General features: G+C 42.8%; 1 protein-coding gene across 7 annotated transcripts in view; it reads right to left on the minus strand.

The window, feature by feature from the left end:
* The window catches only part of CEP170B (centrosomal protein 170B), a 51,517-nt gene that overhangs the window by 14,127 nt on the left and 21,594 nt on the right, over positions 1–15,796 (minus strand). For all 7 annotated transcript variants that reach the window (XM_075614928.1, XM_075614931.1, XM_075614926.1 and 4 more), the window contains 7 exons: positions 15,046–15,184; positions 11,837–11,950; positions 8,385–8,852; positions 6,395–7,173; positions 4,820–4,996; positions 4,179–4,317; positions 1,370–3,109 (listed from right to left, as the gene is read on the minus strand). In XM_075614928.1, coding sequence (XP_075471043.1) covers positions 1,370–3,109; positions 4,179–4,317; positions 4,820–4,996; positions 6,395–7,173; positions 8,385–8,852; positions 11,837–11,950; positions 15,046–15,184 — 3,556 coding nt within the window. The remainder of the gene's footprint in view (positions 1–1,369; positions 3,110–4,178; positions 4,318–4,819; positions 4,997–6,394; positions 7,174–8,384; positions 8,853–11,836; positions 11,951–15,045; positions 15,185–15,796) is intronic.

Genomic DNA, 15,796 nt, shown 5'->3' on the forward strand with positions numbered 1-15,796 from the left:
AATAAGTTCCAAATCACATGGAAGCAATTCGGGATTCTGTGCATTAATAATGTGTTGTGAAGGTCAATTGAAAGGTTTTCTTTTTTTTTTCTCAGGTTTGTCATTGACAAATGTAAGTTCCGGTTTTGATACATTGTTCCCAAAATAGTTCAATTGTAATTAATAGTAATAATAAATCATCATTAATAAGCACAGAATACTTTAAAAAGGAAACTGGAGTCAGTGATTTAGAATATTCTCTAAGAAAATAGAGATTTTTGTATTCTAGAATTTCAAGGTAGTTTGAATTATGATGAACATAAAACATATTTCTTTTGTTGGTGTATTATCCCAAATTGCCTTGGATATTAAAAGCAAATCAACAGAAATGAAGGAGTTGCCACAATGTTTTATAAGCGACTGCCCACGGTTTTTGATGAGCAAGGTCAAAGTTTTATAATCATGGTCAATGTTTTATATTATGTTTGCGAATAGTACTCTGAATACCAACTGGTTGAGGTTTGTGTGCTATACAACAACAAAAGAAATATACATGATTATGCAAAGGAAACCTGGGAGGTGTCCATGCATACTAAACATTTTACAGAAACATGTGCATATTAATAGAGCAACCATGTGTAAAAGCCAGAAGGAGCACCTAGACAAGAAAGGTAATAGAGTCAAATAGAACCAGTGCTAAGTTGCAATCTTTGGAACAAGAAGTTTGTTAGTAAGCTAGGGCACCATAAAGCAGACTGAAAACCAATTCACTTGAAAACCAAGATCTTATTCACTTGGTTCTTTGGAACTTACGCTTTTGTGCATCCGGTTCAAGCCAAAAACTTTCCAGTTTGTCAACTATAAACAATAGCATGTTTCTTTCAATCATTCTCACAATTAACATACATCATGGTTAGTGAAGGGAATTATCTACACCAGGGGTGGTCACCTCAAGTCCTCAAACAGGACAGCTTTTCAGGATATCCCTGCTTCAACACAGGTGGTGCAGTTTTTGACTACAGTATGTGAGCCACTTGTGCCGAAGTAGGGATCTTCTGACAGAATGACCTGTTGGTAGCTCTTGAGGACAGGAGTTGGCTCTCCCTAATCTACACCATGATCTCTTCAATTCAATGACATATAAAGATAAAAATAAAAAAGTATAATTAATAATATATTATAGCCTATAACCCCTGACATTGGCTTCCACCGCCTTTTTACTAAACAGAGCTGAAAGAACAATTATTCCCAGAAAAAAAAATAGATTAGTGCAAGGTTCAAGTGTGAGCTTCAAACAAATAAACTGTAGGGAATTGAAAGCCCTACAAATCAACTATATTAATGAAATAATAAAAGCAGTAGCTGTACAAACAACACAACACAAACTTACTTGAACTGGAGGAATACTTCACACTGCCAGAATGTGCTCTATTGAAAGGTTGCTTGGGTGTGGGTGCTATAGGTTTCTTAGTGGGTGGTTTAATGTCTGACATGACTGGCTTTCGACTTGTATAACTGTTCTCCGAGCTGCGTCCTGAAAACCCCGTTCTCGCGGAAGAGGTTTCCGTGTCACTTGGAACATTAAACGAGCCTGTCCGTTTTCTTGGCATGGCAAGAATGTCAAGGCGGGAGGGCTTTTTAGCTTCTGCAGAACTTTTGGCAGAAGATGAATTTGTAGAAGAGACTTCCGGACTTACGTTGGACCGTTCTAAATCTGCGGATTCATTGTCAGAAGCATCTCCTAAACGTGCGCGGCGCAGCTTCGAGGCTCTTGTAGGTCTAGGAGTTGATAAACTGTTCGAGCGGGTCAGGGCTTGCTGAACTTTTTGGGCATTTAATGAATTTCGACCGTTTTCCTCTTTAGTAGTTTGGCCAAAATGTCTCCTCCTTGAAAGGGGCCTAGAAGAGGAATGTTCATAATCGGAAGAAGCAATTTCCGTGACCGGTATGGAAGGAAGACTAGAACATCTTTCTTCGTCTGTGAAATCCGAGGATCCACGTGTTCCAGTGCTACGCTTCATCTGAAACCGCTTGGTCACTTCTCCCCTGCTCCCACCATCAGCAGGACCCGTCCTGCGCTTTTCAGTGAGTCGCTCTCGAGCACTAGGTTGACCATATTGTACAGATGATGTGGACGAGGCTATTTTATTCTGAAGGCTACTAGCCCTGCCTTTCTGTGGATGAGTTGGCACATTTTTGTCACTAACTATACTGACTGTGCTTGCTGTATCCACATCGGATTCCCCCGATAAGGAGTCGTCTTGCTGGCACGTCACATTTTCTAACTCATCAATATGGGTCTGAGCAAAGAGTTTCGCTTCTAAAGCGGCCAAAGCCGTTTCTGTCTCTTTGAGAATAAGACGCGTCTCCTGGCTGTAGTCATGATTTTTCTTTGCGGCATCCAAATCTTTAAGCAGTGGATGAGTTGGGATATGCGGAAGTTTATTAAGTGGAACAGTGCTGCTGGATTGCTCTTTGGTAAAACTTTCCTGCCTAACAAATGAAACCGACTCTCTTGAAGATCCATTCTCTTTCTTATGGAGCGGTCCCTGCTGAAGCTGGTTAACCATCCTTGCTACAATAGGAGTCTCTTGGGTAGAGTGTTGATTACCTTTTGGTTTCATGTGGAGTTCATGAGCTTTATATTCTTTATGAAGCTCCATACAAAGTATTCCAGAGTTTGCTTGGGATAGACTTCCTATCTCATTATCATTTCCAACATAAAATCCAGTTGATTTTTGTTCACATGTAATCTGAGACGTCCTTTGAGCAGATGGCTCTCGACTATCAGACGTCTCATTCTTCCACTCATTTCTAGACATTTTTGATATTTTATATTTGCTGTTCAATATTGCACCATCATCAGACTTGCTAGCATCACTAAGGCTGTCTGGATCCAGGTCTTCCTGTATGAACAACAGACTTCTGGGCTCTGAAGAGATCTCATTGTCATGTTGTTCAGACACCCTTTTGTGTGTCGTCTCTGAATAAGACTCTTGACAAACCAAAATTGTTGGAGTAGGACTTTCAGACTTGTCGTTTGGTGGGAGTTGAGGAAGGAGTCGTCTTGTTCTTGATGGCAAAGTGTGATCTGCTTCTCCAGAAAATTCAGTATAATCAATATCAACTCCTGAAAAAAAAAAAGCAAGGCACATCAGTGATCATCATTGACGTGATTGCCAAGACATGGTATTGGCAAGAATGAGAAAACATGCACATAAAACAGATATGAACATATATATGAAAAGGAGATAACGGAAGACTTATTCTAACCAGTAATGTTTCTTCCCTCAAGCCCTCCATAGCAGTCAGACCCAAATGGGTTAAGCCCTCTCCGGAGCTGAGAGGGACAGGTAAAGTGCTAGCTGCACCCGTATATAAGGTCCCTCCTCCCCAAGCTGAAATGATATACCAGACTCCCCCACAATAAACTAGGGAAGTAAAATTGCCATGGAAGGCTTAGGGAGAGAAAATTAATCGGCAAGAAGAATTCTTCCATTTTCTTCTTTGCCTTCCATGGCAGTCACACACGAAAGTGAAGTGCCAAAGCAATTCCCTAGGATGGGGCAAGTACAGCAAGCTAAACCTTGCGGTCAAATTTAGCTTCAGGCGAAGCTTGTACTGTACATCTACTTTGTAGAATCTTGTGAATGTGTGTGCAGAACCCGCTACTGTAGCCTTACATAACGCCTCTGACGTTGCTTTAGCTTTACGTGCCCAAGATGCAGCTACTGCTCTATTTAAATGAGCCTTCAAAATTCTTGGTGCTTCTAAGCCTCTGAGAATAAGCATTTCAAATCCACTCTTTAACCCAAATAATAACTGTTCTTCAGTGCCGGGTAATCTTTTTACCCTCTAGGACTCTTAATGGTCTGTTTTTTGGACATCTTTAGTTTTGGCATTAACTGGATTTGGACAAAATCTCCTGGACCCCCCCCCCCCCAAGTAATCCAACAGGAAGCCGACTGCCCCCGCTTGATAAATTAGTCAGGTGGTTTCATCTAAATCTCAGGTTCTCCAACCCTATATCAGCAGATGCAATAGTAGTCATGCTACAGTGCTATCCAATATTATGGACAGGCAGGATGTTCGTCATTTAACCCATTTCTGTGACTAACACAGATTAAATATGGTGCATTCATGCTCCCCACAAAACAAAAACAAAGCCGTAAATAAGCTAATTACTACCAACTACTCACCATCCTCATACGTTAGTCCCGGCTTCTGACTGTCCAACGGAGACGTGGTAGGCGATGCGTCAGGGTAGCTGTCAGCAAGGCTTGCCCAGCGAGACACCCATTTCTGACTGCCTTTTGAGGCAGACCCAGACGATCTTGTCTGTAATAGTTTGTTTTTATACAAAAGTTAAAGAAAATACATCTCTAACTTTCCCACTAAATATTATTTTCTCCTTAGGAGTAGGGTTGCCAGGTGTCCAGTATTGAACCGGACTGTCCTGTATTTGGACACACTATCCAGTAAAAGATTAGAGCTAAAACTGGACATGTATTACCTCTCTGGACGTAGTGACCTGACCGGCTTGGGGGGGGCCATGGGATTTCCCTGAGCAGGGAGAGAGCAGGGCAGCTTCCTCCATCCCGATTGACTGCTGCTGGGTAATGCAGCCAATCAGGAGGAGGTGTTAGGAGCCTGGGTGTGGGGACAAGGAGAGGAGAAAACAGAATGGAGCGGATAGAGAGGTGTGTGTGTGTGTCCAGCAAGTCGCACCTTTCACCATTGTGTCCAATATTATTGGAGAAGCCGCCTGGCAACACTACCTTAGAGATGAATCGTTTTGAAAAGAAGTTCCCCAGGGACGTTTGATTGTACATGTGCATACCTGCGTTTCAGTCTGCGGTTCGCTGTTCATGTTTATGATGTGAGATGGTAGCGTTACAGTATTCGGATTCACGCTGCGCTCATTGGTAACCGATTCTTGTTTTTCCACTTTAATGACGGGCCTGTAAACTGCAGACGAAATTCTGGAATACTCTTCAGGTTCAAAGACTCCAAATACCTGCATACAAATGAAAGCATTAGTCAGCCATTTAATACATTAAAGCAGCATTACCTTTCAAAATCCTATTTTTTTTGTTGTAACTCCGTTGTGTAGAGCAGGGGTGTGCAAACTATTCCCCCCACGCCTCCTGCTCTCCTCCCCCCCCCCCATGCTCTCCTCCCCCCCTCCATGCTCCGGGGAGTCATGTGACATCACATTGCTATGGCAGCACGATGTCGCGTGACCCCGATACCAAGGTAAGTGAAGTTACAGAGACTTGCGCGTTCCCCTAGCATTTAATTTAAATGCCTTCGGGGAAGCGCGGGGTCTCTGTAACCTCTGCGGACCTCCCCTTCCCCCCAAAAATCATCGTGCCCCCCACCAGTTTGCGCACCCCTGGTGTAGAGAACACATATGGCATTCTTTTTTTTATTTCCCATGCACTCTTTATGCCCTTTCCAATGAGTTTGAATGTACGAAGCTTCCTTGCGTTTCTACAGCAACCGTTTGGAAAGAGCCAGCACTTCTGATTTCAAAATCGGCTGCCATATTGGAATCCGGGGCCGCCGGATTGTCACTGATCGATCGGCAGCTTAGATAATTAATTGCCTTAAAAGGCAAGGAACTGTTGTATTAACTTTTTTTTGTTTTTGTTTTAATGGCACAAGAGGCAGTGTCCCTTTAACGACTGGCTGCAGTGGTTTTCCTAAACTGAAACGTCTATGTCAAGTCACCTGACATATTTAAGCTCGGTGGATTACCGTGAAAATATTTTGCATCACCGGGTAATTTATGTTTTTTCAGGATGAAAAAAAAATGTTATGACCACGTTATCTTAATGGACTTATTGAAAAAATATATGGCAAAAGGGAAACGAATGCCGTTTGTCTTGTAGATTATATTTACCAGGTGTTCATATGGTTACTAGACAAACATAAGGTGTCCATGGGGGCAGCTTATGGACACTGGTCTTCATACATTAATAAACTAAGGCTTGTTGATGGATACATGTATGTTGAAGACATTGTATATTATTCAAATAAAAGGTTACCACATAATTCCGGGGTGCTCAGCTCCAGTCCGCAAGCCCCTCCAACTGGTCAGATTTTCAGGATATCCTTGCTTCAGCACAGGTGGCTCAGTCCCTGATTCAGCACAGGTGGCTCAATCAGTCTTTTGACAGCCTGATTGAACCACCTGTGCTGAAGCAATGATATCCTGAACACCTGACCTGTTGGGGGGCTTGAGGACTGGAGTTGACCACCCCAGGCATAATTCACGATATGATGATAAAGTTGTGGCATAGCCAGAGGCACGGACGATGCTCTCTGACACCAAAAAATTACTTCACTTGGTATGTAAAAGGTTCAATAAGATAGAACCCTTTGTGACTACAGACCTAAAGCTGCATTTTACCTGGTCTATCATTTTCCTAGCCTCTTCAACTTCTCTATCCTGAGTCTCCGTTTCAATGGTGTATGTACCAGCATCACTCAAGCTGTCGTCCTCTTCATTCTTAGCCTTCAGTGGCCTGGGATCTGAAGGTGAAGAGGCTGATGTTGCAGCTGTCGATGCAGGGGCAGCATTTTGCGTTTGCAAGGCTGCTGGTTGCATGGTTGTTGTGGTTATCGATAGCGCCAGTGTCATTGGCTTTTCAGCAGCTTGTTTAAGGGCTTCGGTCTGCTCGCGCAAATACTCGGCTGCAAACTCTTCAGCTAGCCTCGACTTCCTCCCAACACTTCCATAGTTTTTCACTGGCGGTCTTGCCGTTGACGATGTGGAAGAGTTTATTCGGTCGTCCGTCTTCTCTCTCCTGAAAGAGTTAGATCTTTGTGGAAATGAAGAGCTGGCTACGGGCTTTGCTACTGGCGGTGAGGAGAGAGTCCCATTCGTGCTTAATTTCTCAGCAGGCGGGGGGCCTTTACGCTTCTCAAGTTTAGATGTTTTCAGTGCAGGGTCTGTGTCATTCTGAGAAGAGTTTGCACTTTGCGTAAAAGACTGGGACCTCTTCTTACGAGGAGCGTCCTCGTCAAAAAACTCTATGACAAAAGCTTGCTGACTGTGCAGCAAGTCTTCCGGTTCCCGTTTTATTTGGCGTTGGAGCTTCCCTTGATCAGCTGTTCCTGTCTCTTTTGCTGGTTTAACTACAACTGGATCTTCAGAGTCGCTTTGGGTTCCATCTTCATGTCGATTACCTAAAAAAATAAAGTAGGTCTATTAGCATCAGCATTTAGCACTCATCGTCAATTACTTTCTTTCTTCTTTTTTTTTTTAATACAGTATTCTACAGGATAAATGTACAAAGAAAGTAAAATACAGAGAAATAGTAATGCTTTATTATAAGATGAGCAGGGGAATCATTAGGAGGAATGAGGAAGTAAGTGAAATGTGAATATATTAGGGATTTCAGAAGATAGAAGAGACTTAACCACAGTAGGTTTGCTTGGTTTGAGAATAAGCACTTCTGGGCAATGTTATGACTCCTTGATAATGTATTCGCAAGTCACAGAGAGAGAGTCTTATGGGAGAGGAGTTTCCCCCAATAGGCGAATATGAGACCTTAGATCAGTGTTGGGCAACTTTAAAATAATAATACACTAATTACCAGGTGTAGCCATCACAAAGAGCTTATGCTTTTCGGATTAGTTTTTCTTAAGTACTGTATTCTACAAAATGATTATAAACAAAAATAAATACAGTACCATGAATAGATCTAATAAAAACCCATGTACATAGTCTAAACTAAAGGACCACAGCTCGACACACCAGAGGTTACGGACGGTCCTTAGATTGCTGTCGTAAGAGGGTCAGAGATACATGAAGCTGAGAGGAGATCTCTATGAGAAGAGCACACAATGGCTAGGAAGAACTTAGGTCTCCGGAGAGTACTGTGGGACAGGGGGTGAATTCTAGAACTTCATTCAATATGCTAGGAAGACATGCACTTTGCTCGGCAAGATATAAGCTCCATTCAATTGAATGGAGAGAGAAGAATTTAAGGAGAAGAAAAATGATTCTTAGATCTCAAAAGATCTATGTACGTACAAACAAACACGAAAGAAGGAAAGCAGCTTGAAGTATTAGAGATGATGTACAAACATAGATGTTAAAGGAGACATCAAGCATACTGTACATGCCATAGACTGATCCAATCTACAGTAAATGATACCAAATTTACGGAAAAAATAACAACACTAGGAAAAATGTAAAATGTGTTATTTAATATTCTGACGTCTTTTAACACGAAAGATACTTTGGAGATTCCTAGTTCAGTTTCAAGCATGTCCAACCTCTAGTTAGAATCCTGATGTACCAATATCTGTATGTTTGTGAATTAAACTGCATGGAATAATGAAAACAATACAGAATCCTAAATGACGTGGGTATTCACATACAGCTGATTTACCTTTGAGCGTTCTGTTATGAACGGGAAGGTCACTCTTGGTACTGTAAACATCTTCTCCGGGAGATGGTCTCCTCATTAAACTCGGGTCATTCTGAACTAGCCAGTCAGCTACTTTGTTTTCTGCGGACACAGTTTCCGTGGGACAAGATTCCTTCCCAAAAAGTTTCTTCTGTCTCATTGAAAATTTAGTCACGTGATCTTTAATCTTGATCTTCCCTGGCCGACAGTCATCAAACTCAATGGTGAAAGAGGCATGGCTTTGCACGACAGGGGCTGTAATGGTATCGGTGTCCTTTGTTGGAATTTCATGGAGTTGGGTCTCGCTGGGCTTTGCAGGCTGCTGAAAGTCTTTAGTCGGAATTTCAAAGTAACTAGGTTCTCTTCGGAATGAGTAAACAGACTGGTCTTGAGAGTCTCTGTACACTATGTTGCCATTCAGTTCTTCTTCATGTTGATCTTTTGATCTTTCTACAGCAAAACAAACAGAATGCATAAAAAGATGCAGGATAGAGGCCAATTAATTGCAGAACAAAACATTCTTTTTCAGATACAGAATGCAGATGTGACAAGCACATTCTTTTCTTGAATTGATCCCAACCATGATTGGGATAGGTTTCAAAATAGGTACCTTTCTGTTAATAAACAATACATTTTAATGGGTGGAAAATGTGAATACACTACAGTATATCTGTTTTTTATTTTCGCTTCAGTTTCTACAATGAGATTTCCCTTATGCTTCTGTCTTTGCATTTCTGCAGGTTTTAAGAATTCACACTAGAAAAACAAAAAAATGATTCAAGGACATCGTGTGATCACATTTGTGGGGGAAAACCCTTGATGGTTTCCAAAGCTTGTGCCGTAGCCTTACATTTCCATGTTGGTTCTGCACTAGAGTATTGCAGGAACATATACCAATAGTATATATGGCCTTTCACTCATTACAGATCAAAATGGTTTAATGATTTATGTATACAAGCCAAATAGATACGTACTGTAGATTAAGAGTCAAATAACACATATTAAATGTATCTGGATAATTAGCTAAATGCAGTATATTTTTTTTTTTATATGAAAATGAGAGAAATGACAAAGAAATATATTAGGTGGTTAAAGCAACTATTTCAAAGTGGTAATGTCTACTTTATTAGACAAACCCCTTAGGAAATCAGACATAAAAGGGGCCCATGGTAGAATACTGTAGGTGGACCAAATTATCTAACAAAGTTATTTCCCTGCCTATATGCTCGCAGAATTGTATGCGAGCTGAGAACAAGATAATCATTACTGTAGACCAGTGGTTTTTAACCTTTTTTTGGTTATTGAACCCTATAATTATATTGTGAAATTCTGCTCAACCCCAACCCTGTCTAATAGCGCATCTGAGATGAGATACATTGTAAGGAACCCCAACCCTCTCTAATAGCGCGTCTGAGATCAGATGCATTGTAAGGAACCCCAACCCTCTCTAATAGCGCGTCTGAGATCAGATGCATTGTAAGGATCCCCAACCCTCTCCAATAGCGCGACTGACATCAGATGCATTGTAAATTCTTGTGTATTTGGTACAATTATCAAATGACCTGAAACGGCAGGGAACCGTGTAGGGATCCCAGAGAACACATGGGTATCTAGGAACCCCTGTTCAAAAACACTGATATTGACGAGACGAGATTAAATGTACTGAATTGAAACATACATTTCCTTTGCATTACTCGTGAGATATTAAAGCTATAACCTAAATTAAGCAATACAACAAAATCGCTCTATGCATTGTGTATGCAGTCTATTGTAAGTGATTTACTAAAATTATTGATTATATTTTCATTATAACAATATTGCAAAATAATAGCCCGTTATGGTCCAAATGTATAGAAAGGTGTAAACAATATAAACCAGTGGGAAATTATATTTATATTTCTTTTCTTCCGTTTCACAATGAATGGTCTTGTATATGCGGTGTCTGAAAATATCGATTTCACTATTAATGCATCTCTCTAATAGTTGCAGGAATAGGTACAGTGTGTTAAATCTAAAATGTACAAAGTTGTTGTAGTTGTTCCCTTTCTTTCTTTAGTTTGTTTTATTGCATGTTAATTATCCCCTCTTTCCTTCTGGTCAAAAAGATAATATAATGCAGGGAAAAACAAAAAAAGGTACTAAATTATTATTTTTCATTTTAAATAATTATTGGTCTATAGTAGTTCAGAGTAAAGTTGAACAAATCCCCCGAAATCCTCTACACACATTTTTTTTCTTCTCTTAGATTGAGTTTTTTAAGATCTTTTGCGTAAATTCATCTTGCGCATGCATGAAAATACACCTTTGGTGCAACATTTTTCGCCAAATTACCGTGAAAAATTTGTGATGCGCGTCAGAATTTTGTGAAAATGGCAGCATATAAGGCAGGGACGCTCAACGCCTGTCCTCAAGCCCCCATAACAGGTCAGGTTTTCAGGATATCCCTGCTTCAGCATGGGTGGCCAAATCAGTCCCTCCTTCAGCACAGGTGGCTCAACCAGAGGCTCAGTCATTCACTGAGCCACCTGTGCTGAAGCTGGGATATCCTGAAAACTTGACCAGTTGGAGGGGGGGGGGGCTGAGGACTGGAGTTGAGCCCCCCTGATATAAAGGACGATGTGACCTGATATAATCTGCTTTTGGGTTGGAATTTGCAATGCACATTGGAGTTGTAATGCTCCATTAATTGTTTTTGTTAAGTTTGTTCATTTTTGGGGGGTCAAATTTCACCTGGTTCACAAACTCCCACGGGTGGGGGGTGGAGGGGAGAGATCGCACATCTTTACATCAGAGATCAAAGTCATGTGAATAAAATAATGATTGCACGTCCTATACGGGTCATATATACTGTAGGATCGGTTTCATGAATACGCAGCACTATCAAAAAACAAAAAACAAAGCTGAAGCTTAACTGGCGTTCTTTTTTTTAATGCTGAAATCACGGAACAAAAGAGAAATCAGTGTGTAGCAACACCAGCTCAAAATGAACACACCCTAAGCTTTGTTTTCTACTTTTTATTGTGTAGCACCACAATGTGGTTTTAACCAAACAGAGCTTGGAACACTGAAAGGGAATACTGTACATACAGGATCTGCAGGTTCCATCTAATTCAACCCCATACAACAGACATTCCCAACTCCAGTCCTGAAGGGCAGTGCAGGTTTTAAGACTATACTCATCAGCACAGGGGGCCCAATCATTTGGACAGAACCACCTGTGCCCAGGCAGGGGGTATACTTAAAACCTGCATGCTAGTGGTCCCTGAGGACTGGAGTTGGTATCATCTGCCATAAAAGGTTAAAAGAAACATGCAATGTTATGAACACTGCGTGGGGTAAGCGGCCCCAAGGGACGTTTGCAAGGTGTCCTAATTCCCAGTAAGTTAATGCTGTACAACAGAATTCATGAGCAGGCAAATAAGTGAAGGGCTCACCTGAATAGTGTTCGTCTTGCCTTCTGCCCTCGTGTTTTTCATGCTTGTTATTGGCCTCGTCGTCTCCCCACCAGGAGGGCTGTCCATATAGGGGTGTCCGGTAAACAGAAGGCTCTACGAACAGAGAAGTTGTCATCAGATGGATTACGATGTGTGCGGCAAAGAAATGTACAGTGTGTCGTCCCACGTGCAAGTAGAAAAGTAAATACAGCTCAACCCCGTTATAACGCGATCCGTAACAACACGAATCCGCTTATAACGCGATGCAAACATGGCTCCCAATTTTTGTCTTTATGAATACTTTACAACACGGTTATTGGTGTCTTAAATACTTTATTGTACAATACATACAATTAAACATTATTTCTAACGCGATCCACTTATAGCGCGCTGTGATTCTTTGGACCCCAAGCACAGCATTATAAGGGGGTTGAGCTGTAAACACAAATCACGATGTTATCTGAGGCCTTAGTGATGGAGTCCTACTAAGGCCCAGGGCATGGTTACTGCTTGCTTGCTCTCGCTTGCTCTCGCTTGCTGCTGCTTGCCACTGAGCCCCTACAGTCGCAATTAAAGCGGCTTTAGTAGGGGCTCGCGCATGCTTTCCGTTGCTTGCTGAGGCGCGCTTGAACAGAGCCGACAGTGAAATTTTAAATTCACGCGCTGAGTCCGCTCACGTGACGCCTCAGCAACCAATGGAAGGAGAGCAGGGAAATGTGAACGGGGTCTGGCGCCAGCGGAGTGAGTGTACCTTCTGCCCGATCCCTGTGGCTGTCAGCCTGCGGGAGATGGAGGGGGCTTGCGCTGCCGGGAGTGAGCGGGTGATGTGCCTCCATCTGCCCGATCCCTGTGGCTGTCAGCCTGCGGGAGATGGAGGGGGCTTGCGCCGCCGGGGGGGAGCGGGTGATGTGCCTCCATCTGCCCGATCCCTGTGGCCGTCAGCCTGCGGGAGATGGAGGGGGCTTGCGCCGCCAGGGGGGAGCGGGTGATGTGCCTCCATCTGCCCGATCCCTGTGGCTGTCAGCCTGCGGGAGATGGAGGGGGCTTGCGCCGCCGGGGGGGAGCGGGTGATGTGCCTCCATCTGCCCGATCCCTGTGGCTGTCAGCCTGCGGGAGATGGAGGGGGCTTGCGCCGCCGGGGGGGAGCGGGTGATGTGCCTCCATCTGCCCGATCCCTGTGGCTGTCAGCCTGCGGGAGATGGAGGGGGCTTGCGCTGCCGGGGGGGAGCGGGTGATGTGCCCCCTTCTGCCCCGTGTGTCTGTGTGTGTGTGTGCATGTATGTGTGTGTGTGCATGTATGTGTGTGTGTATGTGTGTGTGCATGTGTGTGTGTGTGTGCATGTATGTGTGTGTCCATGTGTGAGTGTGTGTATGTGTGTGTGTGTGTGTACCAGTGTGTATGTGTGCGTGTATGTGTGTATGTGTGTGTATGTGTGTGTGCATGTGTGTGTGTACCAGTGTGTATGTGTATGTGTGGTGTGTGATGTGTGTGCGCGAATATATTTATCAAAGTTGCACAATGTTAATAAATAATTTACTCTCACATGTCTTTTTTTAAATTTTTTAAATATTATATAATATACACACACACACACACACACACACACACACACACGTTCCCCAGTGACACACAAACACACAGATCACTTCAAAGTGACACACACACACAGTGATACCCGCCTCCCAAGCGCTTGCTGTCTCCTCTGCAAGGACAGCAAAAAGCTCCTGGTAGAGCGAGCGGCAGCAAGCGAGAGCGAGCGGCAGCACCTAAGCGCTTACTATGTCCAAGGCCTAATGGAGAACTTCTTCATGGCTCATCAGGAATTACATTGCTGGTCGCCATGTTTGTTTCCTGAAATTGCCAGGACACTGGAGGCTGAATCCTAATGTCCCCTCTCTTTGTGACCTTGAACAAGTCACTATTTCACTGTTCTTCAGACACCATTCCTAGATTATTACAGGGCTTGATTCTGATTACCATTATATCTTACAGTTACCAAGGCAGCAATATATTGGGATAGAATAGGGGGGGCTGTATGGAAAAAAAATGAAATGAAATTGGCCATGTTTTATTTCAAAGATAGCTTTGGTGGTTTTCACAAGATTTTTTTTTTTTTTTTTTATGGTGTACAGTTATTCCTGAAATTTCTGTACTTTGCTCCCAAGTCAAGCAAACCGTTGCATTAGGTAACTTCACAAGTCCAGTGTCATCTGTCTCCTTTAATGAGAAACCCAAGGTAATCAGGGTTGGGAGTGGAAAGGATCAGTTCCCCACCTTTGTTAGATTTGAAGACTCCTAGTATCTATTACAGTGGTTTCCAACCTTTTTTTGGTTAAGGAACCCTATGTGAAATTCTGGGGAACCCCAACCCTCTCTAATACGCATCTAAGATCAGGTGCATTGTAGGAACCCCAACCCTCTCTAATAGCGCGTCTGAGATCAGATGCATTGTAAATTCTTCTGTATTTGGTACAATTTTCAAATGACCAGAAAATTACAGGGAACCCTGTTTGAAAAACACTGATCTATTTAACCCAAGTCAGGCGAAAAAGAAGTAGTTTTGGTGGTAATTATTCCATAGCTCCTATAAAAGCAGCATTCTAAATGAGAAGACTGGTGATCCAAGTACACACATTGTTGAGAAGGTTCAACATTGTGTCAGCGAGTCGCTCTCACCTACAGTACTTTGTTATCGCTTACCTACTGCGCAGACTTCCAACAAGCGGCCATGTTTCACTTAGATTCTATTTAAGCCAGAATTTACAAGCATATGAAAATTAAATGCCTTATTAAACCTGTACAGCAGGGCCCCAGTCATGTGGCGTGTTCCGTTCTAAGGACCCGCCGCAAAGCGAAAATTGCAGGAAAGCGGAACCGGCGATTTTCGTTGTGTGCCCATGCGCAGACCGGCAATGCGCCGTTCTACGCATGCACAACATCGGCAAAAACCCCCTTCTGCGCATGCGTGACCCCAGACCGGCCCGTTCTCGGTACATGGCAGACATGGTGGCCCCCTTCTCGGTACCGCTGTATCGGCGGATCGCCGAAAAGCGGGGCAACGAGAAGTGGGGCCTTGCTGTACTTACAAACACAAATAAAATGTAAGATTCCCAATACACACATGAAACAACGGCAGAAAGAGAAAACGCATCAGAGTATCAGTTTGGGTTCCTGTTTGAATCTGGACATACTGGTTTTTAATAAGTACCATTGGCTGCTTTCTTGTCGCCCTTTTCCTGTTTCGCTTGGGAAGACTCTGTGTGAGCTTTGTGCTCCTTAGTATGCTCTGCTCGACTTGCTCCTGGTGCCTTCAAACTCATCTGAAGTTGGCTGGTGTACTTTTCATGCTGTAAAAGATGGGATTAAAACACCATATTTGTTCATTACTAAGTGTAACACATTATTGCTACAGCTTTCAGAGTAATAGACGGTCTGCTTTTTGGAACACAGCAACAGATCTGTTTGTGATACTTTGTTGTCAAAGTGCAGAGCTCAAAAAGGTGCGTGTCAGAGCCCGTTTCAAAAAGAGGAAGCGGATGTGGCTTTCTAATTCCTGGCTGTAGCAACCACAAGAATGATAAGTACATTAAAAAAAAAAATATCCCAAAAAATGACATTAGGAGAATTTTTTTTTTTAAGCATAGGATTTCACATGTTTTGCTGCCCTAATCTCCTCCTATATTTTGATGATGATTAGGCACATACTGATGGAGTGCCATGGTTGTAAACTGGTCCCATTAGGGTACATTTAGATACTTTCCTGCATTATTTGGCCCCTCTGCATTTAAATTAATTCTTGCAATCAGTTCGGAAAAATTGGTTTCATGGACAACGCTACAATAGGAAAACTTTGCATAATCCTGCAAAGTATCATCATCTTTTCTGCTCACTAGCAGGGGGGGGAGAGGGGGCAAATTGAAAGAACGTCGACGTTTATTTCAGAGCCGCAGAGGGAAAAA

The sequence above is a fragment of the Ascaphus truei genome, chromosome 9 (assembly GCF_040206685.1).
Source record: "Ascaphus truei isolate aAscTru1 chromosome 9, aAscTru1.hap1, whole genome shotgun sequence".
NCBI lineage: Eukaryota > Metazoa > Chordata > Amphibia > Anura > Ascaphidae > Ascaphus > Ascaphus truei.